Source organism: Penicillium brevicompactum, assembly GCF_028827555.1.
Source record: "Penicillium brevicompactum strain IBT 35665 chromosome Unknown utg000005l_segment0_segment0, whole genome shotgun sequence".
NCBI lineage: Eukaryota > Fungi > Ascomycota > Eurotiomycetes > Eurotiales > Aspergillaceae > Penicillium > Penicillium brevicompactum.
The window spans coordinates 1,334,147-1,349,214 of record NW_026623208.1 but is presented as its reverse complement, the minus strand read 5'-3'; the positions used below and the strand labels follow the sequence as shown (position 1 = coordinate 1,349,214).

The window sequence follows — 15,068 nt, the reverse complement described above, 5'->3', positions numbered from 1 at the left end:
CACCGCAACACAGCTGCAACCACGAAGTAGCAAATTAGTCCGAGAACTCTCTGATCGAAGCAGAAATTAAAAGATACCACGGAGTAGATATTAACATGTTCATATGTATCAACTCCCACTTAAGTCGACTAGTTATGTAAATTGATTTACATAATTGAATTTGAACCATCTCCGCCAGGTACGTGGCAATGTCAATCAGCTGGAGCAGACACAACCAATATAATTTCCATGCTGTTTGCTGGCTTGAATAATTGAATTCATAGAAATTCTACCAGGTAGAAAAATTCGCTCTTGTAGTCTTGTTCCTAGTGTATATCATATCGCTCTTCTAAAATTTGACAACAGTGGAAAAACTTTCGACACTTTGGGGAACTTGGAAGTGCTGCTCTCGATACTTCAATGGTTACTGGTGATTCCTTTGTACTGATTTTGAATTTTGCTCTTAATATAGTTTGGTAACAACTGAATTGCTTGTTCTTTTTTTTTTTTTTTTTTTTTTGGCATACTTTGCAGCATGGCTAGGCTCACCTGTGTACGTACGTTTGACCACTGTCATCAATGAGCGTGCGTGGTGAAAATGTACCTAGCGAAATCTATTTCGAAGCAAGAAATGTAGCAGTCATTTCTGCAGCCTCTACATCATTCTACAGGAACTTGACGCACATCCCTCCATCCAGCCACCTATCGGGTGTCCAAGCGTCGGATCTCAGTTACAGCATTTTAGTGTCCTGAGGCTATATGTTCACCGAACCTTTGAGTTCCTCATTTAAATACATGATATCTCCCATACCCAGTAGAGTTATCCATCTCTTGATTCGGATTTACTTATTTACAGAACTCAAACATCCATATTGAGACATATGAGAACACCATCCGTCGGTTTTAAGGGCCACTAGAAGATGCTCACCGACTTAGATTATCTTTCTCTGCATACCTGACAATTCACTTTAACTGAAAAATGCTGCAATGTAGGTTGTAGCAAAGCAGCTTTGGAACAGCGGGGTTAGCAAACTCTCCCCTCTTTTCAGCCAGCCACCCTCACCTCAAGATGCACAAGAATGCAGGCGCTGTGGGTTGGAAGAAGAAAGCCTCAAGTAAATTCCTGCAATCCGCTAATAATGGCTAAAATGCAAGCAGATCTCCTGTGCGACGTGGCAAGGACACTTGATGTGATTTAATCAACTCGATAGTTCAGCACAGACCATTGGTACACGAAATTGAGGTATAAATTCATTGTCCTATCCAATCCCGATATTTGATATTTGCTCTCTTTCAATTCGCAATTTTCTTGGAAACATCAAATTTGAAAATTTAAACCAACATGGTATGTGACTAAAAGATAGTTGCCTATAGTTGGGTTCTTACTCCAACAGGGTCGATACAGCCGAGAAGAGATCAAGAAGTGGAAGGCAGTTTTCGAAGCTGCTGTAAGACTTACCATCTTTTCCAATAGTGAAGATATTATATGCTGACAATTTGCTTTACAGGACGTCAACAATGACCGTATGTGGATTGGTCAATATTTCATTTAGCTCAGACTTCTCACCTAATATCCAGGGCGCATCAGTGTCGACGAGCTTCTTGAGGTCGCTAGGAAGCAAGGAATTGAAATGAGCAACGAAGAGGCAGCGGAATTTATCAAAGACTTTGATAACAACAACAGCGGCACGATTGAATTCAGTGGTGAGTAGCAAGCAGCTCATTCTTTTTGTTGTGCCTGTTGCCTGACATGAATACAGAATTCCTTAAGGGTCTGGGAGAACGAGAGGCTTGAACCATGAAATCAGTTGATTCCGCCAGTAACTAGAAACAATAATAAGCTCAAGTTAGACCCTACTTCCTCTTTGTGCCACAGCCGAATATTCAAGTACACAATGTACTAAAGCAGAGTTTCGCCGGGGAAGGGATTCCAACCACCAGCTAGCATGTCCACTGCTCTCTGAGTCGCCTCATCCAAATCCTCCACCGGAAGCCCCAGATCCTCATTTGCCAGCTTCATCTTCCCGGCGAAATCGCTTTGTTCATTACTGGGCAAAAAGCCACCCCCATAGAGCATCTTCGCAAATCCAGTGAATTTACCATCGGCCATCTCCGCAGCGCCATCTGCGATCCGCTTTTGACAGGTTTCATATGTAATCTCCCAGTCAGCATCGCTAGTTCCGAGAACTCGATGAATGCTGTCAAGCATATCGCGCTGTGAAACTCGGAAGCTGCTGATCAAGACGTCCTTGTTTTTGAACTGAGCAAGTGAAGGGGTTGCTCCCGACTCTGGAAGGCTAAGCAGACTAGCCAAAGCTCGGCCACATTGATTCCAAGTGGTGACTGTGATAACTCGCCGTCCATCGTCGAAAAATGTCACTTTTCGGTCTTTAATCGTGAAGCCAAACCACTGCTCACCAAGGGCTAAGCTCCACTCGTACCAAAAACCGCAGGGCATTGTGATTGAAGACGAAGTCCCGTTTTGAGCCTCCTTGATTCTTTCAACCATGATCTTGCCCATCACCTCGGTCTCTTTGACGCCATCCAAACTGACGGGGTTCCCAAAAGCATTGGGCATAATATACGCGACACCAGCTTTTCCCGCAGCCGCAGCAATCCTGCCGTGGAGGTCGGCGGGCGCCCGGACCGAGAGGGTTATGACTAGGAATTGTTGACCCTCAAGTGCCCTGAGAATCGAGGCCTCGTCGTCGTAATCGACTCGTGCGATCTTAGCTCCATCAGGCACATTGGCTTCGCTATCCTGGCGTGTGAGAGCGGTCACCGTATGCATGCCAGTCTTGAGGAGAGCTTGAGCGAAGGCCCCTCCTATTCTGCCGGTGGCCTTGGTTATGTCAGACTTCTTGTCTCCGCTTGCAGTGAATGGCTCACAGTACTTACCCCCACAATGGCAACCTTTTCAATTGGCATGGTAGTCATAGCGAATTCAGGCTTAACGTGGCTTGGTTTCCAAAGTTGAAGGATGGATGAGCTTGTTGTGCTTTAACAATTCGACTGGGTTTGGTTTATATAGAATTCATCTCATGCTTGATCGGAGATCGAGATGCGGAGATAGATCGGAGTTAACGAACCGTGGGTTGCACTAACCGGCATTCGTATTTAACCTCGTCCCACAAAGTATTTTTGTTGCAACGAACATCTTTGTGAGGCGAAAAGAGTTGCACAGACATACTCTCGAGATGGAGATAGGAGTTATGGGTTCGTTTGAAAAGTTCCTTGGAATCACAACTAGGTCCCAAGGTCCGCAAACTCCGGTTGAGGACGAGTTTGTCCCCTAGATAGTTCGAATCCAGCCTGACTGCGCGGGAAGTAACACTATACTTAGCACCTAGACAGAAAAGAATAATTTTAGATTTGTTGAAGTTTCTTCGGTGTGATTGGCTTTGTTGTGAGGTGTGGACTTGGCGCCTTGGTCAGGGTCAGAAGGACTGGGTTTGTGTGTTGATGATGACATTTCACAAACGGATCATGTCATGTTGAGAGCAGCAAAGAAATCTACAAGAATAGTGTATTGCTAGGCAGTAGATCAAATCCTTCTAGAACAAAGAAGGACGGGGAAAAGAGAAGAGAGGAAGAGAGCGAGAGGAAATGAGCTAGCTATGCCCTGTCAACACAGGGTCACCTAACCAACCACCATCCCCAACACACGTTGATAGATCCTTCTCTGTTTTGTATCTATTTGTTCTATTTGTCAAATCCCGTCCAAAGTCCAGGTAGTTCCGAGCTCAGGGCAAATTCAACAAAACAAATCTGGCAGTTTCGTAGAGCCACTGGTGTCCTAGGTGTCGACTTGATGTCTGAGTCAGCTAGACAGTGAGTAAAGAGTAGAAGCAAACAGCAAGAGGCCAAATAAGACAATGCCAGATTTCAAAAGAACAGGCTTCTTGCTTGATCATGCATATACATTCACCTTGTTTGCGACCCGAAGGGGGTAGCGCCATTACGCACATCCCCAGTTGCGTGTATCTTGACACCAAAATCAGTTTTGGTGGTCGATGCAATCCGGCAGTTTCAATGATATTTGAAATGTGCTCCAGTTGTGACTAGGTTCAAGCAACATTGCCCCATTGGGCTTTTCTGGTAGGGCCTCAGGCTGAGGTGGGAACTTTGTACACTTCCCTGGTAAAAGATAGTAACTTATATTCCGTAAGTAATCCTGCAATATTGCTACTTTGAATCAATAAATAGTGAAAGAAATAGGGATGCAGGCAGCCTGAAGAGCAATTCTAATGTCGTTTTACTCCCTTTTCTCATTTGTGTTTCCTGTTTCCCACAATGCGATGTATTTCTACTCCATATTATGTAGGGCAAACGCGTGATTTTTGCTCTTCTTTCTCTATCAATAAGTCTGCTCAGGCATATGAAACCATCATCATGTCCCCTGAAGTCTGATTTCAAAACCTACTGGGTTAGCTCAAAGTACGGAGTAAGCTGTTGAAGAGTTGTCGTTCGCAAGAATCTGTTCACGGTTTTGCATTTGCTTGAATCACTCTCCTTGTTTTTGATTATTCGATGTATTGATATCGGTTATGAACTTATTGCAGAATCGACAAACAGTGATACATGAAGTACGGAGTACTCCGTACTCTGTACAGACCTCGGGGCTGTTTCAAGGACAGTTCTCATAATACGACCCACTTTAATCTCGCATTGACGATTTAGCCCCTTTAATATTCAATAGTCATGTTTAGCTTAACTTTATGCAGCTCCTGCCGCAAAGCACAACCAACCAATTTAATGTTGGACTTACCAAAAAAAGTAGATCGTCGTGGAAGTGCAAGGATTGAAGAACAATGGAGCTGAACTAGTGCTACTCATTGACCTCGGGAGCGGGGTGATGTGGACCACGCCAATGAAATTTCTTTTGCTTTGCCGCATTGAGCAAACTTGATCTCACTTGAAGCTATCGATTCTCACATTGGATACACATTGGATCGGAGTAATATCTCTAGCCGAGGTCGACATGGTGTAGATATACAAATAAAGCCCCTGTTTACTTCCCCCTTGGTTCCACAAAATTCTTTCGTGCGAAGACACTATGTTCTTTTCCCATCTGGCTGGCCTGGTAGCACTCTCGATTGGTCTCACCAATGCTGTAGAGCTATCTGGTCACGAATATGTAATCGTCGGATCTGGCGCCGGAGGTGGGCCACTAGCAGCACGCCTGGCTCTTGCGGGGCACAAGACGTTACTTATTGAAAGTGGTAACGATCAAGGGAAAAATATCAACTATACAGTGCCGGCATTCTCGGCCAAAGCATCAGAAGATGAATCTCTGGCGTGGAACTTCTTTGTGCGGCACTATGCCGACGAAGGTCGACAGGCTTTGGATTATAAAACTTCATATGAGACACCCGAAGGCGATTTGTACACGGGGCTGAGTCCGCCAGAGGGCTCAAAGATGAAAGGCAGTAAGTGGTGACTTGTTTGGTTCGAAAATCCCATATCATCTTCAACGCAACTTACCCCATTCTCTTAGCTCTTTACCCCCGAGTTGGAGGGCTTGGGGGGTGCACGACACATAATGCGCTCGTCACTATCTACCCACACGAATCTGATTTCGAGTATCTTGCAACACTCACCGGCGATAGCAGCTGGTCACCAGATAGCATGCGCAAGTACTTCGAGCGTTTGGAAAACAATCACTACCTTCTCCCATTAATCTCAGGACACGGATATGATGGATGGTTGAGCACACAAACAGCTCCTATTGATCTCGTTCTGCAAGATCCTAAACTTCTCAGTTTGCTACTCGGTGGCGCTTTTTCATTGGGAAATATTACCCACTCTGTTTTCAACCTGGGCACACTTCTGGCAGGAGACGCCAACGCTGACTCCAAACTTCGCGACACCACACCCGGATTCTACCAGATTCCTATTGCCTCCGACGGTGGCGCTCGTAACAGCCCGCTGGAACTCCTGACTGCTGTTCGGGATGCGAAGAACCCTGACGGATCGAAGAAATATCCCCTCGATATTCGCATGAACTGCCACGCCACGAAAGTCACGTTCGACGAATCCGTTAGCCCGCCTCGTGCAACAGGGGTCGAATTTCTCGACGGTCAATATCTTTACAGCGCTAGTCCTCGATCCAAGACTGCGGGCAAAGGAACACCAGGATCCGCTACTGCATCACGCGAGGTCATTGTCGCTGGTGGTGTTTACAACTCGCCCCAGCTTTTGAAGCTGAGTGGTGTCGGTCCTCAGGAGGAACTCGAGAAATTTGGCATCAAGGTGGTTGCCGATCTACCTGGTGTCGGTACAAACCTACAAGACCATTACGAAACCGCTGTGTCTGCACACGTCCCCACAAATTGGACCATTTTGGATGGCTGTACCTTTGGTCAGCAGAATGATCCTTGCTTGGAGCGCTGGGAGAACCCCGTCTTGGGTAACCGCGGCATCTACTCATCGGACGGGTTTGCAGGAGCTATGTTCTACAAGAGCTCCGTCACCGCAGACGATAGCTACGACGTTTTCGTCTTCGGTGGGCCTGTCAACTTCCGCGGCTATTTCCCTGGCTATAGCGTGAATATTACCGAGCGCCATGACTGGTTCACTTGGGCTGTGTTAAAAGCCCACCCGCGCAACCAGGCTGGCTCCGTGACACTTAGGTCTGCAGATCCTCTTGATATGCCCGAAATCGTTTTCAACTACTTCGACACTGGCTCAGGAGACTATGAGAAGGACTTGGTGGCAATCACCGAGGCCATCGGTGTTGCGCGTGGGGCTTTTGACCGTCAGCTTGTTCCATTGTCCGAGGTCTTGCCAGGCGATGATGTGCAAACTGATGAAGAGATTCATGACTACATCAAAAACACCTCTTGGGGCCACCATGCGTCGTGTACTTGTCCAATTGGCACTGATGATGACCCTATGGCTGTTTTGGATTCGGACTTTCAAGTACGTGGTGTTTCCGGGCTTCGGGTCGTTGATGCATCTGTTTATCCCCGAATTCCGGGAACCTTCACTGCTCTGTCGACTTTCATGGTTGGCGAGAAGGCCGCTGATGTTATATTGGATGCCGCAAAATCTACCCAATGATTTCATTGATGTTTCAGAGACGACTGGTTTTGGGTCCTTCTCTTGGTACGAATGATAAATGTTGATAATCATGGATGACGGGCAAAGAGCGCTTGGGAACTCGCTCGCCCAAATGGAATGTTCCCATATTTTACATAATTGTCAGACTCAGACCAGTGCAAGTTCTGTACAAAATGCATTGCGAGCGCTATGGCTTTTCCAGCGCGAAGACAAAAAGCTCATCCACATCATAGCGATATTCACCAATGATCTTGAAGCCACACTTTTCAAGCACTCGACAGCTTCCACCGTTTACTTTCTCGCAAAGCGCGAAAGCTTTCTCCACGCCAGTTGATTGAACATCACTTTCATCCAGATTGCGACGTGGTAGGTCCCACCACATTTTCAGCATCAACTGCAAGGCCTCTGTTGCTACGCCCTTTCCCCACGAATCGGGGTGAACCGCGTACCCAATTTCGGGATAAGGGTGCACTTGGTTGATACTTAATGATCCAACCACTCGCTGTGGGCCTGTGCCTGACTTGTCCACAATGGCGTAGTTGAATGAGCAACCAAGGACATCAGCAGGGCCCTCTGTGAAGATTTTGGTGGCCATCCATGCGCGAGTTTCTTCGATTGACTTGAAGGGCTCTTTGGGCCAGCTGGTACTGTCAGTCTGTAACCCTTTCTGTTTCGTTTGCTGTGTACAACTGAGGGATGGGTGACAACCTTACTTCATCTTTGCGACTTCTGGAAGTGAACGAACGGCAAAAAGAGCTTGGGCGTCAGAGTCTTGTACAGGTCGAATAATGAGTCGATCGCTTTCAATCGACGGTCCTTCTCGAGGGACAATGGCGTAAACGGGTTGCTGCGGTAGATGCATATTTCCTGTGTAGCCTCTTCGGTAACACACAAGCTGATTGGTTGTGGTAGGTGATGAAAATCAACCGGAGATCGATGGCATAAGGTAGATAAATTTTGAGACCAGGGCTGGGAGGAAGGTGAAATGAGAGAAACAAATGCCCCGGTCTACGGGCACGGAGTAGAAAATCGAAGTGGTAAGATGGGGATGGTTTTTTGATTGGCGGGTGACCGCCGCCGCTAGCCCAGCTAGGCCAAACTCGGAGCCCGACACACGTGGTTCGTAGTGCTTATCTGCTTCTTCGCTCAGTGTTCGGGTATTATGCGATCAATTTTCAGGAGTTGGACATGCTACACAATCGGGCAAGGCACATCTGGTTGTGATTTTGAGGGGTTTTAACATCATTGGTGGACTCCACTTAATTCATGGATAGGCTGGTTGGTCATTGTTGAAAATCAAACTTGCTGCTAGAGATTCACAGTGTTACATCAAAGAAAACGGATTAGTTTCACCGTAATAAACCTCACCTGGGCACCACCATCACCATCTGATCCTACAAGGTTCGATTGTCGATATATCAAGGGCAAATATCAAACCTAATTTCTAGAAGGATACACAGGACGAACCTTAATTCGGGAGGTGTGACGATGGCAGGCCAAGAATCAATAAGCGCCTTTACGCGCGCGTTACACGAGGGCAAAGATGACAAGAGTTCTCCGACAGTCTCGCCATGTGTTCGTTGAGACTGCGATGCCCGCTGATTGGTGGAGTTCTTATCTTTTGTCGTTCTCCGCGTCACGGGGCTAACCCCACACTTGTGTCTATTCTCTTCGCTTCGATCTTTCTTTGCTTTTTACTGACTTATCCACTCGCCGATCATGGATAGGAAGCGTGCAGCAAGGGCGTAAGTAATATGACGTGCAGAATTGCTTTATTTGTAGAAATTTCTAATCTTTCTGCAGCTGCGACGAGTGCCGACGCCTGAAGGAGAAATGTGAGGGTGGATCCCCATGCAGGCGATGCTCTCATTTTCAACGTCCATGTGAATTCAAAGGGCTGGCTCCTAGGAATCGAGAGTTTCGACAATATATTCCAAAGTGAGTCTCAGTGAGTCCATCTGACAGATCTCATCTCAACGGTCGCAGGGAAAGGGAAAAATCAGTACGGTCTGATTTCCGAGAATTGATCCAGCGCTCCAAATATATGGAACGCATATTGAAACAGACAATTGAGGGCATTGCTCTTGATACCAAAAACCTGGCCAGATTGGCAGATGCTCTCGAGGCCGATAACGGAGACAGAACCACTGTGATTCCGGAGGCCAAAGATGGAGAAGCGCAGCATATAGATGATGAGGCATGTACAATGGTACCAGTTGGAGATACCACAACTCGTGCGTTCATTCGATCCATCCATATGGGCTTTCTCCGATGCTCTTGTTTGCTAACCCACTACAGACTTTTCGGGGGAGTTTTCATACTGGAACTTTTCTATGCGAGTTAAAAATCATATCGAAAGCCAGATACAAGAGCCAGGGAATCATGTATGTCACAAATGCTGGCTTTGATCGAGGCTTGTTTGCTGAAGTTCTGTAGGATCCTGATCCTGCCTCCAATTTCCCACGCGCCCGGCAGTTGCGCTCGGGGAACCACCTGTCTACAGCAATCTCATCATGTCCACCACGCCATATCGCCGGCTTCTTAGTCAAGACATTCTTCAAATATGCGGAGACTCACTATTTCTTTATTGAAGAAGCATGGCTTCATGAGCGCCTCGACTTGCTATATAACGACCCTCACAATTTCACTAACAAGGGAAATGAAGTGACGATCTGTATTCTTCTAACAATTTTCGCGATCGGCACACAATATGCCCATCTTGAATCTCTTGGCCAAGATTCGGACAGGGGTTCGAGATCCACATTCTCTGAAGATGATGTGGGGGCCGCGTTCTATCAACAAGCGATTCGACTTTTGCCCGAAATTATCGAAATCTCTTCCCTGGAGAGTGTTCAGGCCTGTTTATTATTTGGATATTATGCGCTACCGGTAGACGCATCCGGTCTCGGATTTATCTACATCAATCTCGCCATGCGACTTGGTATGCAGAATGGCATGCATCGAAAGTGTAAGAATGAGGCCTTCTCACGGACCATGATCGAGACTCGAAACCGTGTGTGGTGGACAGCTTATGTACTTGAGAGGTATGACTGTTTCTGTTCGACCCATTACTTTGTGTGCAGTTCATTTGCTTACATCTCGCAAGAAAAATTTCCATCTTCCATGGTCGACCACTTTCGGTAATGAGATCGGATGTTGATGCAAATACTCCTCTCTACCAAGGACTGAATCCCGAGGATTATCCTGGAAATATCACAAGATGTTGCATCTCGGTTCAGCTGGTTCAATTCTTAGAAGACTTCTTCCATGAGATGTAAGACTGATACTCTGCACCAATCGTTACCGACGATACTGACTCCGGAACAGCAATATTCTGAGGAATTGTCACAAAAACGAAGCATCAAAGATTATCTCTCGCCTAGTCACCCGCAAGGTGACATTGACAAATTGGTGGAACTCTCTGTCCAAAGACGCCGTGGATGGCGACTCGCAAGGGAAGCACGTGCGCTCCATCATGCACTTACGGCTAGAATACTGTCTAGTCCGAATGTTTGTTGGAAGACAATTTCTCCTCAAACAGGACACACCGACTTCCAACACCAGCTCGCCCGCCAATGCAGATCTCGTCGATGATGGCAACTCTAGGATCACGGATGGAGCTCAAAAATCCGGTCGTGAGGACTTGATTGACGATTGCATTCAAGCAGCGACCGAAGCCTTGGAGATATGTCAACAAGTACGAGACAGCGGCATTGGTCTAGCGCGAGCTTCTTACATAGAGTACAGCTCATGTCGCGCGTCTCTCTTAGTTCTTATTGCCTACTCGATACAGAATTTCTCTGAAAGGTTCCGCAAGGCCCTTTGTGGAGGCCTGGATATGATTCGAGAAATGTCGGCGGCTGGAGAATCGGCGAGATCCGAGGTATCACTGATAGAATCGCTTGAGCGCGCACTCGCGCGTCTACATACTGGATTACAGAGCTCCCATCCTGGCAGCGCCCAAAGTTTGCCGATTTCAGATTACGAGGCTTTCAAGAACTGGGGGTCTCACTTGACAGAGAGGAATGCTGATTCATCTCAACTACCGGCCGACCTTCGAAGTGGTCAGCACGATGATGCGACGTTTCCATCTAGACAGCAAGCGTCTTTTGCTTCGGAAAATAATGGACCCGGAAATAGCAACATGGACATTTTGGACGCCTTTGATCCGCTGGTTGAGATGTCCATTTTTGGTGCTGAGAATGTTTCTCCGTCTGCTGCTTGGCCGACCTACACCGAAGCTCAAGTTCTCGAGCATTTCATCACAAATCCTCAGTACGTAACACATCAAGAAACGTGAATTAAAGTGTTAAATACAATATTCAAACGAATTGGCGATTCTAGTAATCAGGTTATTTCACTGACTGCCGACCGTCAAAGAGTGTAAATCTAAAATATGAAAACTTAATATAAACAACAACCCTCAAGTCGAAGCCGCCACGATCCTCTCCGCCATCTGCGGCAAAGCATCTGCCAGAACCTCCATCTCCGTATCAAAGATCTCCGCACAAGACTCCTGCTCGTATATCGTACAATAAGCACCCCGGAACCCAACCTTCACAGCAGCTGAAACATCCCACATATGCGCAGCCGCAAACCACTTGACATCATCATCCGCAAAGCGCGCTAGCGCTGGTTTATACGCTGCCAGCGCCGGCTTTGCTACTCCGGCGGTGTCACAAGTTATAAAGTTCTCCAACGGCATATCCACACCCGCACGCTCAAAGTATCCACGAACCCGCTTCGCATCACCGGTCGTCAGACACCAGACTGTAAATCCTGCATTCCGCAAGATCTCGAAGCAATCGGCTGTGCCAGGCCGTAACTCTAGCTCCGAGTAACCCTGTACGCACTGGTCGCGCTCTGCATCTGTTGCGAAGGTACGGGGGGGACTCAATGCCGCACATGTACAGGGTTCGGTAGAATAGTGCTGTGATCACGTCTTTGTATGGGCGGTAACGCTCGGAGATCGAAAGGAAAGTGAATTCGAGTTCGGCTGCTGTCATCCAGGTGAAGCCGAATGAGCGGGCGGTGATGTTTTTGGCGAGGAGTCGTTCGCCAATGACGCGGTGGATTGTGTTGTAAAATGCGTCGAAGGAGACACAGGTTCCGACGACGTCGAACACGACATGTTTTGCGGGCATGTTGGAGGAGTCTTGGAGATGGTCGACTCTCGGAGTAGGTGCGGGGTATGGTTAAGGGCCGATTGGTTTTGGCTTGGTCTCCGGGTGGTTATGGGAGGAGGTCAGATGTAATCAAGAGATTTAAAGAATTATCGGTCTGATTTACAGTGAATGGAACGTGACCGGCGCTGCGTATTTGAGTGGTGAAGTGAAGATTGTGTTTGCTATCTTCATCCCCGCACCGGCGCGTCAACTTAGCCCTAAGGCCGGCTGCCGGGACTAATCCCAAAATGGTCTTGTCGGCCCGGTTCAACGCTATTGGACTATGCACACCCCAGATTTCTCCGGTTGCTGGAAACTTTGGGGTATCATTTGATACGTCTCATTCGCTCGTAAAAAGATAAGCTTCCGAGGATCGTGACACCCGTGGACGTTATCTCTCACCTACTTTGCTTGCTGTCCACGGGTTTCGACCGGTGGCGATAGGCGAGATACGATATCGAATGTCTTTACTCTGTGTCATTGAGCAGAGTGGAAGATATGACGAATTTTACAACTACTGGTGGAAAACTTTGTGTAGAATAATTACTATGTATTCACGCTAAACCGAACAAAATTATAAACATGTGCACATGAATATTCATGACCATAAAACATTGAGTTTCCGAAGGCCACGCTTAGGTTTGGGCATTGGCTCAGGGTTGTTGTGCCAGCTTTCGATGAAAGGTCGAATGGGGATCTCTGCCAACGGAATGATCTTGGTCTTCATCCAGAATTTGTAAACCCCATATACGATCACAATGAATGGTAGATTGAAGTAAGTCGAGATAAAGGTTTCGGTCTTCCAATGGCCGTGCATGAAAGTCGTGAATCCTCCAGTAAAGAAGAGGAGGACAAAGATCACCAGCGAAACCCAAGTGATATAAGGCTGGAAGGGCGCAGCCCACGGAAGCTCCTTGTGGCGATTGATTCCTTGCGCTTTGCAACCGTAGTAGAATCGGAGATAGGTGACGCAAATGCAGATCCAGTTCACCAACGTGGAGATCGACACAAGGTTTTGCAGCCATGTAAATACTGTGCTCGCTGAACTGGACAGGGTCATGTATCCAAGTGACATAAAGACAGCATAGAGGGCGACGGCAACCCAGGGGACACCGAAGCGATTGATACGTGTGAAAATGCCGGGGGCAAAGCCTTGTTTGGCCATACCGTAAAGGATACGAGAACCACCAACTAGAAAGAGTCAGTATGAACTTGAAACATGTTCAAAAAGATGTTGACTTACGGATATTTGAGTTACCCGATGACCAGGCGGAAGTGAGAACAACCGCGTTGATGATGGAGGGAACCACTTTGATCCCGGCTTCCCGGGCTGCAATCACAAAGGGTGACTGGGAGGCGGTTCCAGTCGATCCCAGCAAGTGTTCATTGGCGGATGATACAATCAGGCCAACCATGAAAATTGTGATAACATAAAACAACAGAATGCGGACGAAGATCCGACGTGCGGCCATGGGGATAGACTGGCGAGGGTTGCGGGTCTCGGCGGCAGCAAGAGTGATGTTCTCAATACCGGAGTAGGCGAAAAGGGCATTGTCGAACGTTTTCCAGAATCCGAGAAATCTCCCAAGAGATCCACCCACTCCCAGGTACTGGACGAAAGGTCCGTAAGGAGCTTTCCAATACGCAAATCCAATAGCTTCGCCTTTTGGACCACCTCCACATGTAATCACCTGTTGGGGAGCGTTAGCAAAATTCGATTCGATCGCTGCATGTACTCAGGCGACTCACTAATGCCATTATGTTTATTCCAATAACAAGCATGATCTTCAGGATGGAGAAGCCAAACTCAAGCTCACCATACACTCTCACGAAAATGAAGGCAGTCGAGAGCATGAGAAGGCCAAGCACAGTGATCCATATCGCATTGTTCACTGTAATCCAGAATTCAATGATCACAGAGGCAGCAACAATCTCCGATGGAATCGACACAATGTAGGAATACACCTGATTCCACCCGTTGGCGAACGCTAGTGCGGGGTCACAGAAGATCTCTGAGTATCGAATAACACCACCGTTGAGAGGTGCCAAGGCACCCATCTCACCGACACCAAAGACCACACTGGCCGCCGTAGCACCAATTATGGAATAGGCAAGAAATGCTCCGAGAGGACCAGAGTTCACAATTGCAAGGCCGGAACTGAGGAACAGACCAGTTCCCACAGTGCCGGCCAGAGCAATCATCTGAATATGGCGTTGATGGAGACCTTGCTTGAACTCATGGCACTCCTCGAGCTGGCCGGCGACATTCTCCACATCACTATATTTCCTCATATCGGTGTCTTCGTGGCTGGGGACCTTCTTGACAGATAAAGTGGGGGCAATGCCATTATTGTCCTTTGGATGATCTGTGGTAGGTGACATTGCGAGAGCACCTCGCGAGAATCAAAGTTTAATAGAGAAAGTATTCAAAGTAGAGGAATAATGCATCTCTTTAGTAGGTTCGGGCATCAGGCCCCTGCTAATTGCGTAGGTAATGGTCTCGGAAGAATTCCTGAACAGCTTATCTAGAGCCAATTTACAATCCGCTACTTTTCGTTGGCTGAGGCCGGTCAATTACTTCCACAATCAGGCCTGTGCTGCTTTCCTCCAAAGAAAAAGTCAATTAATATTCCACTCTAAAAAAAAAAGCCAAAGAAAAAAAAACTTTCAAGAGGGGGGGCGCAAAAGATCAGGCACTGATCGCAGGGGGTCCTCGAATTATTGCGGACCGTACCCGCGCGGTGGATCGCGCTTTCCCTTTCGGGGTCGTTTACAATTACTTCTGGTCTTGTGTGGGCCGCGTTTTGGAGCGCTTCAGCCGCGATGGCCGCTATAATCGACTTCTTGCTTTGTTGATTGCAG

The 15,068-nt window shown here is 47.4% G+C and overlaps 7 protein-coding genes across 7 annotated transcripts; 3 read left to right on the top strand and 4 right to left on the bottom strand.

Annotated features, from left to right (window-relative positions):
• Positions 1 to 1,321: 1,321 nt before the first annotated feature.
• N7506_006327 (EF-hand domain-containing protein) lies at positions 1,322 to 1,774 on the top strand (the record flags this gene model as incomplete). The annotated part of the gene is made up of 5 exons (XM_056955620.1): positions 1,322 to 1,324; positions 1,374 to 1,427; positions 1,488 to 1,503; positions 1,558 to 1,683; positions 1,740 to 1,774. The coding sequence occupies 5 exons, from the start codon at positions 1,322 to 1,324 to the stop codon at positions 1,772 to 1,774; spliced, it is 234 nt and encodes a 77-aa protein (XP_056809954.1).
• A 105-nt stretch (positions 1,775 to 1,879) lies between these two features.
• Positions 1,880 to 2,916, bottom strand: N7506_006326 (uncharacterized protein; the record flags this gene model as incomplete). The annotated part of the gene is made up of 2 exons (XM_056955619.1): positions 1,880 to 2,821; positions 2,878 to 2,916. 2 exons carry the CDS (start codon positions 2,914 to 2,916, stop codon positions 1,880 to 1,882), a joined length of 981 nt encoding a protein of 326 aa, XP_056809953.1.
• A 2,119-nt stretch (positions 2,917 to 5,035) lies between these two features.
• Positions 5,036 to 7,041, top strand: N7506_006325 (GMC family oxidoreductase; the record flags this gene model as incomplete). Its single annotated transcript, XM_056955618.1, has 2 exons — positions 5,036 to 5,408; positions 5,477 to 7,041. The coding sequence occupies 2 exons, from the start codon at positions 5,036 to 5,038 to the stop codon at positions 7,039 to 7,041; spliced, it is 1,938 nt and encodes a 645-aa protein (XP_056809952.1).
• A 187-nt stretch (positions 7,042 to 7,228) lies between these two features.
• Positions 7,229 to 7,903, bottom strand: N7506_006324 (GNAT family N-acetyltransferase; the record flags this gene model as incomplete). The annotated part of the gene is made up of 2 exons (XM_056955617.1): positions 7,229 to 7,682; positions 7,755 to 7,903. 2 exons carry the CDS (start codon positions 7,901 to 7,903, stop codon positions 7,229 to 7,231), a joined length of 603 nt encoding a protein of 200 aa, XP_056809951.1.
• An 857-nt stretch (positions 7,904 to 8,760) lies between these two features.
• On the top strand, positions 8,761 to 11,341 carry N7506_006323 (transcription factor domain-containing protein; the record flags this gene model as incomplete). Its single annotated transcript, XM_056955616.1, has 8 exons — positions 8,761 to 8,786; positions 8,845 to 8,876; positions 8,937 to 8,979; positions 9,028 to 9,275; positions 9,340 to 9,425; positions 9,478 to 10,085; positions 10,148 to 10,315; positions 10,369 to 11,341. The coding sequence occupies 8 exons, from the start codon at positions 8,761 to 8,763 to the stop codon at positions 11,339 to 11,341; spliced, it is 2,184 nt and encodes a 727-aa protein (XP_056809950.1).
• A 123-nt stretch (positions 11,342 to 11,464) lies between these two features.
• N7506_006322 (putative 2-haloalkanoic acid dehalogenase) lies at positions 11,465 to 12,185 on the bottom strand (the record flags this gene model as incomplete). The annotated part of the gene is given in 2 exon segments (XM_056955615.1): positions 11,465 to 11,884; positions 11,895 to 12,185. The coding sequence occupies 2 exon segments, from the start codon at positions 12,183 to 12,185 to the stop codon at positions 11,465 to 11,467; spliced, it is 711 nt and encodes a 236-aa protein (XP_056809949.1).
• A 619-nt stretch (positions 12,186 to 12,804) lies between these two features.
• N7506_006321 (aromatic amino acid and leucine permease) lies at positions 12,805 to 14,588 on the bottom strand (the record flags this gene model as incomplete). The annotated part of the gene is made up of 3 exons (XM_056955614.1): positions 12,805 to 13,397; positions 13,450 to 13,897; positions 13,956 to 14,588. 3 exons carry the CDS (start codon positions 14,586 to 14,588, stop codon positions 12,805 to 12,807), a joined length of 1,674 nt encoding a protein of 557 aa, XP_056809948.1.
• Positions 14,589 to 15,068: the final 480 nt, after the last annotated feature.